Consider the following 17,278-nt stretch of genomic DNA (forward strand, 5'->3'; position numbering starts at 1 on the left):
CCAACTTCCCACTGTGAAGACGGTGACAAACTTATCTTAAGGTATGTTGACTCCAGCCATGTCATTTATGTAGCTGGAGTTGTGTGCCTTAAGCTGACCTTCCAGGTCTAGTATACACATGACCTGACAGATCTGAAATAGAACAGGTTCTGCCTGCTTCAGACATTGTTTGAGTTCAGAGCAAGAGCTCGGGGAAAGATGAAGTAAGCCTTGGGAATCAAGCACGGAATTTTCAGCTAGAAGGACTGAACCTTGAAACAATGGATATGTAAGTGAACAGAGAATGTTTAGTTAGATGCGATCAGGATATTTTCTGGTTTCGTTAAACTCCACTGTGCTGAATCGCTCCTCCTGCTGTATACTGTACCTGAAACTGAATCCCAGGGAAGCAATTCTCTGTGCTTTTAATCCACCCTTTTGGTTGCTCTGGAACACCTGGTAAGCAAGTAGGCTTTACCAAATATATCTTGCTTGTTTTGTAAATAAAATCACCTTTTTAAGACTAGGGTTTCATTCTTGTGTCCATGTGCCTGAGACAGGAAGTGAGCTATTAAGAGGTTAGAGTTTGATTTCAGGCTCTCCCTTGAGGGAGGATCATAGAATCATAGAACCATAGAATCATAGAACTGGAAGAGACCTCAGAAGGTCATCAAGTCCAGCCCCCTGCTCTAGGCAGGACCAATTCCAACTAAATCAACCCGGCCAGGGCTTTGTCAAGCCGAGACTCAAACACCTCTAGGGATGGAGACTCCACTACTTCCCTAGGTAACAAATTCCAGTGTTTCACCACCCTCCTAGTGAAATAATTTTTCCTAATATCCAACCTGGACCTCTCTCACCACAACTTGAGACCATTGGTCCTTGTTCTGCCATCTGTCACTACTGAGAACAGCCTCTCTCCATCCTCTTTGGAACCTCCCTTCAGGAAGCTGAAGGCTGCTATCAAATCCCCTCTCACTCTTCGCTTCTACAGACTAAACAGACCCAACTCCCTCAGCCTCTCCTCATAAGTCATATGCTCCAGCCCCCTAATCATTTTCGTTGCCCTCCGCTGGATCCTCTCCAATGCAACCACATCCTTTTTGTAGTGGGGGGCCCAGAACTGGACACAATACTCCAGATGTGGCCTCTCCAAAGCCAAATAAAGGGGAATAATGACACCTCTGGATCTGCTGGCAATGCTCCTCTTAATGCAACCTAATATGTCATTAGCCTTCTTGGCTACAAGGGCACACTATTGACTCATATCCAGCTTCTCATCCACTGTAACCCCCAGGTCCTTTTCTGCAGAACTACTACTTAACTGGTTGGTCCGCAGCTTGTAACTATGCTTGGGATTCTACACTTGTCCTTGTTGAACCTCATCAGATTTCTTGTGGCCCAATCCTCCAATTTGTCTAAGTCACTCTGGATCCTATCTCTGCCCTCAAGTGTATCTACCCTCCCTCTAGCTTAGTGTCATCCGCAAACTTGCTGAGGGTGCAATCCATCCCCTCATCTAAGTCATTAATAAAGATATTGAACAAAACTGGTCCTAGAACAAAATCTTGGGGCACTCCGCTAGAAACCACCTGCCATCCTGACATCGAGCCGTTGATCACTACGTGCTGTGCCCAACCTTCTAGCCAGCTTTCCATCCATCTTACCATCCATTTATCCAATCCACATTCCCTTAACTTGCTGGCAAGAATATTGTGGGAGACAGTATCAAAAGCCTTGCTAAAGTCAAGGTATATAATATCCACTGACTTTCCCATGTCCACTGAGCCAGTTGCCTCATCACAGAAGCTAATCAGATTGGTCAGGCATGACTTGCCCTTTGTGAATACATGCTGACTATTCCTAATCACTTTCCTCTCATCCAAGTGCCTCAAAATGGATTCCTTAAGGATCCCTTCCATGATTTTTCCAGGAACCGAGGTAAGACTGACCAGACTATAGTTCAGTGGATCGTCCTTCTTCCCTTTTCTGAAGATGGGCACTACATTTGCCTTTTTCCAATCATCCGGGATTTCTCCCAATCTCCATGACTTTTCAAAGATAATAGCCAAAGGCTCCTCAATGACATTTGCCAACTCCTTCAGTACTCTTGGATGCATTAAGTCCGGACCCATGGATTTGTGTACGTTTAGTTTTTCTAAATAGTTCCTAACCTGTTCTTTACCCACCAAGGGCTGTCCATCTTCATTCCATCTTGCGTCACTTAGCTCAGAAGTCCAGGAGCCCACCTTGTCCATGAATACAGAGGCAAAGAAAGCATTGAGTACTTCAGCTTTCCCCACATCATCTGTCACTAGGTTATCTCCTTTATCCAGTAGGGGCTGCACACCCTCTCTGATCACCCTCTTCTTGTTAACATGCCTGTAGAAACCTTTCTTGTTATCCTTCACATCGTTAGCCAGTCGCAATTCCATTTGCTCTTTCGCCTTCCTGATAACCCCCCGGCATTCTCGAGCTATACATTTAAACCCCTCCCTGGTCATTTGTCCAAGTTTCCACTTTTTGTAAGCTTCCTTTTTGTGCTTAAGTTCACCAAGGATTTCCCCTGTAAGCCAATCCGGTCTCCTACCATGTTTACCTCTCTTGCTACGCATCGGGATGGTTTCTTTCTATGCCTTCAATAAGGCTTCTTTAAAATACTGCCAGCTGTGTAGGACTCCTTTCCCCTTCATGTTAGCATCCCAGGGGATTCTGCCCATCAGATCTCTGAGGGAGTAAAAATCTGGTTTTTTGAAGTGCAAGGTGTGTATTTTACTACTCTCTTTTCTTCCTTTGGTCAGGATCCTGAAATCTACCATCTCGTGATCACTGCTTCTCAGGCTGTCACCCACCTCCACTTCCCCTATTAGTTCCTCCCTGTTTGTGAGCAGAAGGTCAAGCTGCGCACGGCCCCTGGTCGGATCCTTCGGCACTTGTGTCAAGAAGTTATCCCCAACATTCTCCAAAAACTTCCTGGATTGCCTGTGTACTGCTGTATTGGTTTCCCAACAGATGTCAGGGTGATTAAAGTCCCCCACAAGAACCAGGGCCTGAGATCTGGAAGCTTCGCTCAGTTGTTCGAAGAAAGCCTCATCTACCTCATCCACCTGATTCGGTGGCCTGTAGCAAACACCAACCACAACATCACTGCTGTTGTTTGCTCCTTTAAACTTAACCCATAGACTCTCAACAGGTTTTTCTCCCTCTTTATACTGGAGTTCAGAGCAATCATAGTGCTCTCTTACATATAGTGCAACTCCTCCTCCTTTTCTCCCCTGCCTGTTCTTCCTGAACAGTCTATATCCTTCCATGACAGCGCTCCAGTCATGCGAGTCATCCCACCAAGTCTCTGTTATCCCAATTATATCATATTTCTTGGACTGGGCCAGGGCATCCAGGTCTTCCTGTTTGTTGCCCAGGCTTCTCGCATTAGTGTACAAACACTTCAGGTAACCAGTTGATTGCCGTATCTTCTCCATTCAAAACAGGGGTCCTCCTTTCTTGCTCCTTCCTCTCTGCATTTCTTCCCAGTATCCGACTTTCCCATTTCCCTCAGGGTTTTGGTCACCGTCCCCCAACGAACCTAGTTTAAAGCCCTCCTCACTAGGTTTGCAAGCCTGCCCGCGAAGATGCTCCTTCCTCTCTTCGTTAGGTGGATCCCATCTCTTCCTAACAATCCTTGTGCCCAGAACAGAGTCCCATGGTTGAAGAAACCAAAGCCCTCTCTGCGACACCACCTGCGCAACCATACATTTACGTCCTCAATTCGACGATCCCTGCCCAGTCCTTTCCCTTCAACAGGGAGGATAGAGGAGAACACCACTTGCGCTCCGAATTCTTGGATCCTTCTTCCCAGAGCTACATAATCCAAAGTAACCCGCTCAAGGTCATTCTTGGCCGTATCATTAGTTTCCACGTGGAGAAGCAGGAAGGGGTAGTGATCCGAAGGTTTGATCAGCTTGGTAAGCCTCTCAGTGACATCCTGAATGTGAGCTCCCGGTAAGCAGCACACCTCTCAAGATTCCAGGTCCGGACGGCAGAGGGATGGCTCAGTCCCTCTTAGGAAGGAGTCCCCGACCACCACCACCCGTCGTTTTCTTTTGGGGGTGGTGGCCGTGGAACCCCCATCTCTAGGACTACGCATCCCATGCCTTCCAGTAGATGGTGTTCCCTTCTGGTTTCTTCCTTGTGAGGTCCCTTCCAAAGCTTTCAGCACTGCAGAGCCTGTGGAGAGAGCTTGAAAGCGATTACTTACCTCTATAGCATTGGGGGATTCCCGTGTTGGCCTTTTTCCCCTTCTAGAAGTTACATGCTGCCAGTTCTCTTCTTGGTCATGTGCTGCCCTCTCTGGCTCCTTTGCCTGCCATGCTTGAAGGATTAAACGCTGCCTTCTATCGAGGAAGTGTTCATCCTCTCTGATCGAGCGTAGGGTTGACACTTGGGCCTCCAGTCCTCTAATTTTTTCTTCCAAAATGTCAACCAGCTTGCACTTTGTGCAGATGAAATCTGTTCTGTCTTCTGGGAGGAAGACAAACATGGCACACACTGTGCAGGTAACAGCAGCAGACCCATCACCATCCATCGGTGCTGTTCTGGAGAAGGGATTTGAAAAGAAAGGCAAGAGAACCTCACGCCCTTCCCAACTCCCTCTCTAAACTCCCTGTTAGCACTCACCTATTCGCAAGCTCCTTGGTCGCTTGCCCACTGCCTTATAAAGCCCTGGAGTGCCTGAAAGTCCCTCCCTCTACCAATGCTCAGCCAATCAGCAGAGGCTTCTAGAATTCAAACTTTAATTAGAAGCCAACAGTTTCCACCTGCCAATCACAGCACCTACCAATCACAGCACAAACTCCATCAAGGGGAGGGGGAGGGCAAAGGGAAGGGGGGGGGAAGCCTCACTCACAAACACAGGGGAAAAAAAAAAACAAAAACAAAAAAAGAACACACACCAACCCTCACTCACAAACACAAGCTCAGCACACAGCAAGAAAGCCCCAAACACAACACACACTTCCCTCAAGAGTCCTGTATCTGCTTCTCCTCTACCTGGAGAACTCCCTCTCTAAAGCTTCACTCAAAAACAGAGAAGGGGGGAAAAAAAAAACTCACCACCACACACCAACAAACACAAGCTCAGCACACAGTAAGAAAGCCCCAACAACAACACACACTTCCCTCAAGAGTCCTGTATCTGCTTCTCCTCTACCTGGAGAACTCCCTCTCTAAAGCTTCACTCAAAAACAGAGAAGGGGGGAAAAAAAAAACTCACCACCACACACCAACAAACACAAGCTCAGCACACAGTAAGAAAGCCCCAACAACAACACACACTTCCCTCAAGAGTCCTGTATCTGCTTCTCCTTCACCTGGAGAACTCCCTCTCTAAACTCCCTGTTAGCAATCACCTTTTCGCAAGGGTCAAAGAGTTTGGGGTTGGCTTAAAAAAATGAAATTCCCAAGTGCGTCTTCCAGGCTTTCAAAGGTGTTTGTTTGTTTGAGGGGTTTTTTGCATTTGGGTGGTAGCAGTGTACCACCCAAAGTCAGGGTAGTTGTGACTTTGGGGAGCGTTAATTAACACAAGCCTTTATTGGGAGGCTATGTTTAAGGTCTCTTGCAGGCTCTTGCCTTCTGCACTTGAAGTGCCAGACTGGGGAACAGCCTTGATACACCTCGTGACAGAGCACATCAGCCCTGCACTGTTACTGAGATAGTGAATTCCACTCTTTGGGTGGAGGAGGCCATGCCCCTACAGCCCTGCTAGACGTGCTCCAACTGGGGACCAGACATAAAAGGCAGTAACTAAGCTCATTCGGAGGAGACATCTGAAGAAGAAGGACCTTTGGCGGAGGCTCCTGCAGAAGAACCGTTGATACCTCAGCTGGGAAGCCCTGTCTGCCCACAAAGCCCATAGATCAGCAAGAACCAGAGAGTCTGCTTCACGGAGGGGCCCAGTGACACCAACAACTTATGTACAGCAGCCTCAAGTGGAAGTGACCCAGAAAGGGAGAGAGAGTCAGTATGTTCTGGTCAGATTCCCCACTGAACCTATGGTGGGCCACATCTCCACAGTTAGGGTCCTAGGCTGAGGTCCAGGGGAAAATGCTACTGTGACGGACTATGACTATCCGGACATGCTGCTCTGCAAGAAAGGGCCGCTGTGATTGACTCTGGCCATCGGGTCACGCTGCTCTGAAGGCAAGGGCCGCTGTGATTGACTCTGGCCATTGGGCTGTGCTGCCCTAAAGACAGACAGCATACACTGAAGTAGACCATTAGGCCCTAGTGACCCAGACGTGAGAGCAGGACCACAGGGAGCAAAAATATCCACTTGGTCCCCTTGCCACTCCAGGTGGGGAACGGGGCATATCACTGGATAGACAATGAAAACAACTGATTGAAAACAGCATTAATAGGCTGTATTTTTCCAGAAGACTGTGCTTTGCCAGTTAATCCAAGCCTCAATACTAATATGAGACAGGTTATCAACAGGGCTGGTATAACTTGCTTTGAGAATTGCTACCCCAAGCTATAAGACTCTAATATGAGCCAAATGGAAACTCTTTGGAAAAAAGGGAAACCTTTATGCACAAGAAAAAATTAGGTGATTGACGCTAGACCCCTATACTGCATAGGTTCATCTACTTCAAAACACAAAAGAACCAACAATGGACCAAGGGATACAAATACACCATGATTGTTTCTTGATTTAGCAAGAATATTCAGTGCAGATCACCTGAATTAAACACTGTAACAGGGTTAAAACCCAGGTTATGAATTAAACTTCATCCGGCTAGATTTTAGCTGGATTCTAAACAGGCATCTCTGAGTTTCGCTAGGACTCATCTTCAATAAGTTTCAGATGGGTTTGGACCAAGTTACTGATGTTGCCAGCTCTAAAGGTAATTTGTGGTTAGTAGGTGCATCCTTGTTATAAGGCCCTTCCTTATTATAAGTCTTCAGGTATAACATACCTGGTCCCTGGATCCCAAGTACTGTAAGTACTCTATTGTTAAAAAATAACCATTTTTATCCAGTGATAGAAATGTAGCCGTGTTAGTCTGGGGTAGTTGAAGCAAAATGCAGGACAATGTAGCACTTTAAAGACTAACAAGATGGTTTATTAGATGATGAGCTTTCGTGGGCCAGACCCACTTCCTCAGATCAAATAGTGGAAGAAAGTAGTCACAACCATATATACCAAAGGATACAATTAAAAAAATGAACAAATATGAAAAGGACAAATCACATTGCAGAACAGACGGGGGATGCGGGGGGGTGGGAAGGGGGAGGAAGGAAGGTAAGTGTCTGTGAATTGCTGATATTAAAGGTAGGGAGAGTGGGATGTTTGTGAGTTAATGGTATTACAGGTGATAATTGGGGAAACTGTCTTGGTAATGGGTGAGAAAGTTCAAATTCTTGTTAAGTCCTTGTTGGCAAGTGTCGAATTTTAACATGAATGACAGTTCAGAGGATTCCTGAAAAAAAGATTCAGAAAGGGAATCCTCTGAACTGTCATTCATGTTAAAATTCGACACTTGCCAACAAGGACTTAACAAGAATTTGAACTTTCTCACCCATTACCAAGACAGTTTTCCCAATTATCACCTGTAATACCATTAACTCACAAACATCCCACTCTCCCTACCTTTAATAAAAGCAATTCACAGACACTCACCTTCCTTCCTCCCCCTTCCCACCCCCCCGCATCCCCCTTCTGTTCTGCAATGTGATTTGTCCTCTTCATATTTGTTCATTTTTTTAATTGTATCCTTTGGTATATATGGTTGTGACTACTTTCTTCCACTATTTGATCTGAGGAAGTGGGTCTGGCCCACGAAAGCTCATCATCTAATAAACCATCTTGTTAGTCTTTAAAGTGCTACATTGTCCTGCATTTTTATCCAGTGTCACACATTGAGCCAAAAGGCAGAAAGAAATGAGCAGGCATCTGTCTCACCTCTCACTTCCAGGGGCTGAAGCTGAAGCTGGAGCCCCAACCCCACTGCCATGCAGGACTGGCATCCCAGAGCATCAGCCGTAGCTGACAGGCCAGTAACACAGACCCAGCCAAGTGTGGCTGGCAGACCAGAGAGCCAGATCCAGCTGTGCAGGTCTGATAGCCTAAAGCCCCAGCCACTTAGGACAGACAGCCCACGTCCCAGACTCCACTGGCCATTTACTTTAATTGCCCTTTTGCTATAACAAACCCCTGGCTGTAACGAACAAAAGGCTTGCATCCTGACAGACTTGTTATAGTGAGGGCATTTTGTAACCAACTAGTGACCATGGGTATGTCTACACTACAGCACTATTTTGAATTAACTTAATTCGAAATAGTTAATTCGAATTAAGCTAATTCGAAATAACACATCTATACACAAAAACTATTTCGAAATAGCGTTTTGCTATTTCGAAATAGCATGTCCACACTGAGTGGACCCTGAACCGAAGTTAAGGCTGGCCAGAACCAGTGCCGGTAGGCCATCAGGTCAGAACTTAGTGTGTGGGGCTGCTGCCTGAGGCTAGCTGAGCTCTGTGCTTAAAGGGACCCTACCCCCACCCCGGACAGACAGTTCTCAGGGTTCCCTGCTTGCGTGTCTACCTTGATGAGGGACAGCAAAGCAGTCCTGTCTTGGAGTGCCCTAACTCAGGACACCACAGCACTCGGCCACATGGAGCCAGAGCTGCCCCTTGGCACGCCAGTGTGCCTCGTGGGATCGTTGCCATCAGCCCGGCTGCACTTGCTGTTGGCTGCCATCCGGGGGTCTGTCGGGGGGTTGTCAGGATCCAGGAGGCCCTGAGGGAGAGCGTCCACCCCTCGGAGCCTCCCCGGTCCTCCCCACTGGGGGCTTGTGCCCCATTCCTCCCTCACATCCTTCCACTTACCCCTCCCTAACCCCCCTTCCTGATGTCAAATAAAAGACACGTAGGTTCAAAAATAGAAACTGGGTTTATTGAACAAAACTGGGGGGTAGGGTGGGGGAGGATGGACCTCTGGGGAGACTGGGAAAAGGAGGTGGGAGGGGAGAAGAGAGAAGGGTGGGGGAAACCTGGGAGGAGAGAACTGGAAGGGGGAAGCAAGGGGAAGAAGGGGGAGGGGAAGCTCAGGGTTGGGGGTCTCATCAGACCAGCCTGACTTTCATGCAAACCTGCTCCTGGGTTCGCATGTGGCCTTTGCTGGCCAGGCTGGCAGCTATCCTACCATAGACGGCCGTGTTCCTCCGTCTAGTGCGGAGATCATGGAAGTTGGGGGCATCCCCCCCAAACCTGAATAAGGTCCATGATCTCCACCCTGGACCAGGAAGGCACCCGCCTTCTCTAGCCCCTGGCAGGCTCCTGGGAGCTGGCAGACTGCTCCTGGGGAGTGGTGGAGGGCTGGCTGCCAGTGGCTTGCTGGCTCATGTTTTGGGGCCACTGGGTCAGGAGCCCCGGTGGCCACTGCTGGCTCTGGGCTGGCAGGCTTGGAGCTGGCACAGGCACTGTGGTCAGGGTCTACCCCTTCAATGGCTCCGTGGCTGGGGGAGAAGAGAATAAGTTTTCCTGATTGTGCCCAGAGTGGCCACCAGGGCTCCCTGGGAAGTGCTGGAGGCCCCCTATTTCGATTTAAGTGTCTACACAGCACTTAATTCAAAATAGCTATTTCGAATTTGGTGTTACTCTTCATAGAATGAGGTTTACCAAATTCGAATTAAGGGCTCCAATATTTCAAATTTATTTCGAAATAGTGGTTTGGCTGTGTAGTTAATTCAAAATAACTGCTGTTATTTCGAATTAACTTTGTAGTGTAGACATACCCCATGGGAACTAACAGCATTATCATTCTTGCTAGCAGTACAGGGTAAAACATGTATCCTCCTGTAACAAGCTGAGCACACTTTTTTCCTTGATGTGAAGAGGGCTTCTGAACCCCCTTCTGTACTCAGAATGGCCAGTCACCTCAATTTGCTGTGAGAGAGCACTTCAGGGTGCTGGCGGTGTGATTGTATGCTTGTGTCCTCTGGGCACTGTTCCCTGTTCTAGCACTGTGAGAATTCACTGATACCAACACGCTGAAGCAGAGCTCTAAGTATAGATATGCAACAAGTGATACAAGTTCATATTTAGAAAAAACCCAAAGCCTATTCTGGACACAGCTGTGTTTGTTGTAATGGTGTGACGAGGCGGCACTGCCCCGCACGGCAGCTAACGGAGTTCACCTGGCCCCGGGGGTGGAGCGGACTCCCACCCCCATAGCCCTGCTGGAGAGGGAGGCCTGAGATAAAAGCCAGGGGAGGCAGGCAGGCAGGGGAGATAGCAGAAGAGGCAGGAGCACAGGGAAGAGATCCTGGGCTGTCCCAGCCACCCCCAAAGCCAGGCCTGTCTGCACCATTGCCTCAGGAGCTAGGCCTGCAGATACAGTCGCCTAGAAGCTGCAACACTAACCAGCAGCCCCAGGACGTAGCATCAGTCGGGGATGAGGTAGGAAGCAGCTCAGGGCAGAGGAAGGACCTCTGGGAGGTCAGTGTGTTCCGGCAGAAGTTCCCGCTGACCAGTCAACAGATACTTTCACTGTCAATAGGGCCCTGGGCTGGGACCCGGTGGAGTGGGAGGGCCCGGGTCCCCTACCTCCCAAACCCCCCCCCCCCGTAATCCAGCTTCCAGGACTGCGAAAAAGGCCTAACTTTAGAGATCAGGCCAGACGGCCGTATTTCCCCTGATTGAGGGGCACTGGACTTTAGAGACTAGGCTGGAGGGCCATATTTGCCCTGAGTGAGGGGTACTGAACTTTGGGGGGCCAGGCCAAAAAGATTGTGTGTTCCCAGAGCCAAGGTGAATCCGCTCCGGGACCGAGGGCCTGCCCCTTCACAAATGAGTTTTGATGTAATCAGTTTGCATGAGCATATCAAACCTTGCTATTGTATTTGTAGTGTAGACAGGACCTAAGTGTCCTAAACATGTGAAGTGATTAATCTCTTAGCCCTTGCCTTTCTGGGATGGGCAAAAAGGGCCAAGATTTTCCTTTTTCACTATTCCTTCTACTGTAATCTGAGAGCTATTCCATACATTAGAAAACTGCAATGACCAGGCTTCTTCAGTGGGTACGTACCAGTCTTAGGTCTATTACATCCTGAAGCATAAACCGAATCCTGGAGGATGTTTTTCTCTCTTTCACAATCTTCTCCATTTGATTAAAATACTGGTCCATACGGGGCTATAAAAAGACACAAATTCCATCATCAACTCCCAGAACAACATTGGAATCCAACTTTATACGGGTAATGAGTTTGTCCCCACAGTAGTCTACTGATCATACTCTGTATGATTGGTTCAGGGATCTAGATCTGCTGTGTAAAAATGTGCATGAGGTTCATGCATGCTTTTATGCACATAGTGGACTTGTGTGTGTGGCTCAAAGCATGCTTCTGTGATGGTTGGGGAATGAGGCTGGGATTTTGCGGACCACTGCCTAATTCACTACAGACTTTCAATATAGTTTTTCTAGAGTAGAATAGTGATAGAAATGTAGCCGTGTTAGTCTGGTGTAGCTGAAACAAAAAACAGGACTATGTAGCACTTTAAAGACTAACAGGATGGTTTATTAGGTGATGAGCTTTTGTGGGCCAGACCCACTTCCTCAGATCAAATAATTTTCTTCCACTATTTGATCTGAGGAAGTGGGTCTGGCCCACGAAAGCTCATCACCTAATAAACCATCTTGTTAGTCTTTAAAGTGCTACACAGTCCTGTTTTCCTAGAGTAGTGATTCAAGAGCCACGTTCTTGATTAGCAGAGCTGTGCACATCCCACAGCATGTGTTCAGGTGCCCCTCTTTCCACTGCTTTGCAGCCATGTTGCTCCTTCCCTCTGCCTTGGAATCTCTGGTCAGCTGCTCCTGGGAGCTTCCCACTGGCCGTGAAGAGCAGGGGAGGGGTGCTGATGTCAGGGTGACCTCTCCCCTCACCCTTGTACTCTGACACCAGGGCTCAGGAGCAGGAGAGCTGCTGAGGTCTAAGCTCTGATCAAGCCTTCCAGCAGATGAGTGCCTTAAAGAAATAGCAGTCTCTCAGACATCCCCAGCAGCCAGCTCTCACAATCTCACACATACTTTCTCTTCTTCCCACATCTGTCCATGGATCCCATCTCTGAAACACAGGGCAGGGGCGAACAGGATTTAGGGGGGAGAGCTGCTGTGGTCTGAGGTCTAAAGGAGCTTTCCCACTGTCAGTGAGAATGCCTTAAAGAAACAGCAACCAGTGTGTCTCGGAGACTTCCCCAGCAACCATCCCATCCCATCCCATCTCTCTCTCTCTCACACACACACACACCTCCCAACACATACTTTTGTATTACTGCTGTGCTGCAATGCACATATTCTCAGTAATTTATTCTTTCAAAGTCTCAGAGGGGCAGCCGTGTTAGTCTGTAAGGGTATGTCGAACTAGGGTGGTAATGTAGTCAACCGGAGTTGCAAATGAAGCCCGGGATTTGAATTTCCCGGGCTTCATTTGCATATTGCCAGGCGCCGCCATTTTTAAATGTCTGCTAGTTCGGACTCCATGCCCCGCGGCTACATGCGGCACGAACTAGGTAGTTCAGACTAGGCTTCCTATTCCGAACTACCTGGTTTGTGCCGCGTGTAGCTGCAGGGCACGGAGTCCGAACTAGCAGACATTTAAAAATGGCGGCGCCCGGCAATATGCAAATGAAGCCCGGGAAATTCAAATCCTGGGCTTCATTTGCAACTCCGGTTGACTACATTACCAACCTAGTTTGAACTAGGGTGGTAGTGTAGACATACCCTAACTTTAAAAACAACGAGCAGTCATGTGGCACTGTAGAGACTAAAAAATACATTTAGGATTGTGAGCGTTTGTGGGTAAAACGCACTTCCTCAGATGAGCTGAAGAGGAAATTCCAGAATCCAGTGTATATATAACAGCAAAAGCAGTTACCTGTCAGTCGTAGGACCCTGACAACGTTGTTCTCTAACCAGAGACGGGGGATGGAGACTGGCATTGAGAGGAGAACACTGTGACATGAGGATGAACGGGACCTAGAGCGCACTGAGTAGTGCAGTGTTGGGTGCGGTACTGTGCCTCCGGGGAGGTGTCCCTGGAGCGTTGGTCCCCATGCACTGAGCGACTAGCACTTTTGTGTCCTGGCTGCTGGGGGGCGTGCACCTCCAATGAACTTTGCCCCTCTGGAAATGACTGGGCCAAAGCGCCAGATCTCCACTTCTCTTTCGCCAAGTGAGCCAGGCTGCAGCGTGTTCTCTTCTCTGACCTTGCAGGAGAGTGAGAGCGCTGGGCACCAGGTGATCGGAGAGTTCAAGGAGGCTTCCCCCTGTGGCAGGGACCGGACGGTGTTGGTGGCACACGTATGGAGACAATGTCCTGTGCCACCTGGAACGTCTCCAGTATGGATGGTACTTGGATGTCTGGGGTAGGTGGTGGGGAGCGAGAAGGGCTTGTGCGCTCCGCCTGCTGTGGTACCTTATCCTGTCCACATTCTCTGCTTGGGTCCCCCATTTGTTTGAGCTTCTGTTTACAAGGTCCAGGGGACTTCTCCTTGTCTTCCTGGCTCTCTTAGGCGGGATCACCCAAGACTCATGGTTCCGGCTATGAGGGGCGTTCTGCACCAAAGTACTGGTGTTCAGGGCCAACTTGGAGAGCTGGTCTTGCGGAGCCAAGTCAGACTCCATTAAAAGCAAAGGGAACAGGCCCGTCTTTATAGTCCTAGGCTGGAATGATCTGCAGATCCAGCACTTCACAATGATGTGAGACTCTCGGAGGCAGTCTGCATAGGGGGGTGTCAGCTGACGGTCAGGGCAGGTCTGGCATAAGCCTGCAGCAGTTAGCACATACTGTAAAGCAAGGGGAGCAAGGCATGCCCACCCCCAGACTATGTCCCTAACGGGAGACTAAGTACTTCTAAAACTAACCACACAGGGAGAACTATTAAAAGTTGAAAAGGTTACAGCAAAGTTGGTGCAAGCAGTTTCAAGCACAGTCACTGCTGGCATGGAGGAGCTGGGGGAGGAGGGGCCTGGAGGTGCCCTATATAGCGTGATATATGCGCGCCACTCCGGGGGGCGCCGGAGCTGGTCTAGGGGACTTTCCGGCCCCAGTGCATGTGGTAAGCACACAGACCTGCTCTGAATAGACATGAGTAAGCACTTGAAGAAGTAAACCTCCTGAAAATTAAGAGCCATGAAACAGTCTTGAGCTTGGAGTGATGAGATGATGGAGGGAAGCAACACCATTTGAATCTGAGCTAGTATATATAGTAGTTCTGTCTCCTCAAGTTTAGGATAGAACAAAGAGCCCTTAGTTGCTTTGAAATAGAAAATACCAGAAGCAAAAAATCCCTTTCCTCTGTATACCTGAGGGAACCTCTTTTATCATGTATGGCTCCAATATAAAGCAATTTTCTATTCATATTAGGCAGTTACAAGAAGGATCCCAAAGAGGAATGGAGAAGGGGCTGGCAGAGAACAGAGAATGGAAATGTATGGAATAGCCATGGGTTATAGCCTTCAGTACTCATCCATCTGATGGTATAACAGACCAGGCCTTCTGGGATGGTGTCAGTCAACTTCCAAGGGCTGTGGACTAGTTTCTATGCAGCTCTTACTATCGCATAAATAGAGCCATGCATTGATACACAATTGGTATCCACATCTGCAAACACAGTCCACAAATATCCTCATACACAATGCGGATGCAGATATAAAATGGATATCTGCAAATCTGCAGGATACAAAGTTTGTATCTATGGCTGCATCTGCAAAAATGAGCCACAGATAGAATAATAGGGCTGGAAGAGACCTCAGGAGGTAATCGAATCCAGCCTCCTGCCCAAAGCAGGGCCAACCCCAGCTCAATCATCCCAGCCAGGGCTTTGTCAAGCTGAGACTTAAAAACGTCTAGGGATGGAGATTCCACCACCTCCCTAGGTAACCCAGCCCAGCGCTTCACCCTCCTCCTGGTGCAATAGTTTTTCCTAATATCCAACCTAGACCTCCCACAATGTAACTTGAGCCCATTGCTCCTTGTTCTGCCATCTGTCACTACTGAGAACAGCCTCTCTCCAGCCTCTTTGGAACCTCCTCATCATTTTGGTTGCCCTCCGCTGGACCCTCTCCAATGTGTCCACATCCTTTCTGTAGTGGGGGCCCCAGAACTGGACACAATACTCCAGATGTGGCCTCACCAGAGCCAAATAAAGGGGAATAATCACTTCTCTAGATCTGCTGGCAATAGTCCATCTAATGCACTCTAATATGCTGTTAGCCTTCTTGGCTACAAGGGCACACTGTTGACTCATATCCAGCTTCTCATCCACTATCATCCGCAGGTCCTTTTCTGCTGAACTGCTACCTAGCCAGTTGGTCCCCAGCCTGTAACAATGGTTTAGATTCTTCCATCCCAAGTGCAAGATTCTGCACTTGTCCTTGTTGAACTTCATCAGATTTCTTTTGGCCCAGTCCTCTAATCTGTTTAGGTCACTCAGGATCCTGTTTCTGCCCTCCAGCATATCTACCTCTCCCTCAGCTTAGTGTCATTCGCAAACTTGCTGAGGGTGCAATCCATCCCCTCATCCAGGTCATTAATAAAAATGTTGAACAAAACGGGCCCTAGAACCGATCCTTGGGGCACTCCAACTTAACATCGAGCCATTGACCACTACTCGTTGCAGATGCAGATTCCTACAGATATAAAACAGATATCCATGGATCTGCTCTACCCATACAATCTGCTGACCTTGCAGTAATGTTGGGCTGAGATCAGTATGGGTGGATGCACTTTATGGAACCTAGGGAGCCTCCTGGTCTGATATCCCACTTGTCTTTGGCATGACAGAAGGAACAGTCTCGGCCGGCATGATGATTGAGGTGTAGATCCCCAGAGATTACAGGGCTGCTTTAGAATCTTTCAGCAAATGCAGGGCTCCAGCTGTCTTTATGCTGAACCTCTCAGAGCCCCTGAAGGGCAAGTCCTCAGTTATGGCTCACACCTCTTGAGGAGTAACAGACTCAAAGCCAAGATGCACTACACCACAAAGGCCATATACCTGGCAGCAGTGCCAGACCTGTCCATGGCTTCCCGTAGAGTTGTCATAGCCACAGACTAACCTTCGTTTATTATACCTTTCAGTTCCTCTCTGGTTTCATGTGGGAGCTTCGCCAGGAAGGCTGTCACCCTATCCCATGCCAAAACATTGTATTTGGCAAGTAATACTTGGCAGCTGGCCATCCTCAAATGCAATGAGGTGCCGAATGTAGGTGTCTTCCAAAAATATCATTTCCCCCATCTCATTGCCTTCCTGCCTCTTTCCAATGTATTAAATACTGTTGGCCATATTAAGCACTAGCTGAAATATTCTAATTCTTTCTGCAGTTTAGCTGTTTCCAAGTACTTCACCCAGCTACAAAACCTAAAAAGTATTTGACACACATAATACCTTCCTTTTTCACATGGAATCTAAATCTATCGACCGCAGTCCCCAAAGCCTTTCAGTTTATTCCAGTTTCTTTGCTCTTTGGGAGTCATGTTACATATGGAAATACATCATCAAATGAATTGTTCATGCTAATATCTGCAAGGCACGTTGGCTGACCTGAGCTTCCCCATTATCTCGACAATCACAGGCTTAGACAAGCTTTCTGATCGTGTCTTTCCTGAAAATCTGCCTTGGGCTGTATTGCGATGAGGCAGATGTTTCACACAGCACTGCTGCATTGTCCTTCCCTTACTTTTCCAGAAGATGTCAATGCAATTTATCACATTAAACACTAGATTAACTCAATCCTATTGGCATTAACTGTCTGTTTCTATTTCACACAAGCCAGGCAAGGGATGAAGAAGCATTCAGATTTGCTGCCAGAATTCAATCAAACACAACTCTGGAAACAGAGCTAATTATTTTCAGCTGCTCTTAGAAGAGAGTTTCCTTGCAGCGTGGTGGATTCCTAGGCACACAATGGAAACCAGTACTAATCCTTAAAATCATCCCGCAGTAAAACTGCTTTGTAAATTGTTTCAAGTGAGCCTGACTGGAAAAGCACACCTTAAAATCAATTACTTTGATGTTAGTGTAGAGTGTAAAAATGCAAACGCCACAGAACAGGCAATTTTTTCAACTGGAGTTTAAAGAGTCAGTGAGTGCATGTCAGACTGGTCCTGCCTAGGGCTGTGTCATTCTTTTTCTGTTAGCTGTAAAAATTAAATTCCTGGGGCACTACCCAGCACTATCCAGTTCTGCTATTCTCCCTGGCCCCATATTTCTTACACGTGTCCTTAGGATGTTTTACACTTTT

General features: G+C 47.9%; 1 protein-coding gene across 18 annotated transcripts in view; it reads right to left on the reverse strand.

Annotated features, from left to right (window-relative positions):
• Positions 1–17,278, reverse strand: part of EIF4G3 (eukaryotic translation initiation factor 4 gamma 3) — a 324,364-nt gene that overhangs the window by 60,424 nt on the left and 246,662 nt on the right. For all 18 annotated transcript variants that reach the window (XR_012897363.1, XM_075906746.1, XM_075906736.1 and 15 more), the window contains one exon: positions 11,066–11,170. Coding sequence is in view for 17 of the 18 variants with exons in the window: in XM_075906746.1 (XP_075762861.1) it covers positions 11,066–11,170 (105 nt within the window). In the remaining variant the exon portion in view is untranslated. The remainder of the gene's footprint in view (positions 1–11,065; positions 11,171–17,278) is intronic.

Source organism: Pelodiscus sinensis, chromosome 23 (genome assembly GCF_049634645.1).
Source record: "Pelodiscus sinensis isolate JC-2024 chromosome 23, ASM4963464v1, whole genome shotgun sequence".
NCBI classification, from domain to species: Eukaryota; Metazoa; Chordata; order Testudines; family Trionychidae; genus Pelodiscus; species Pelodiscus sinensis.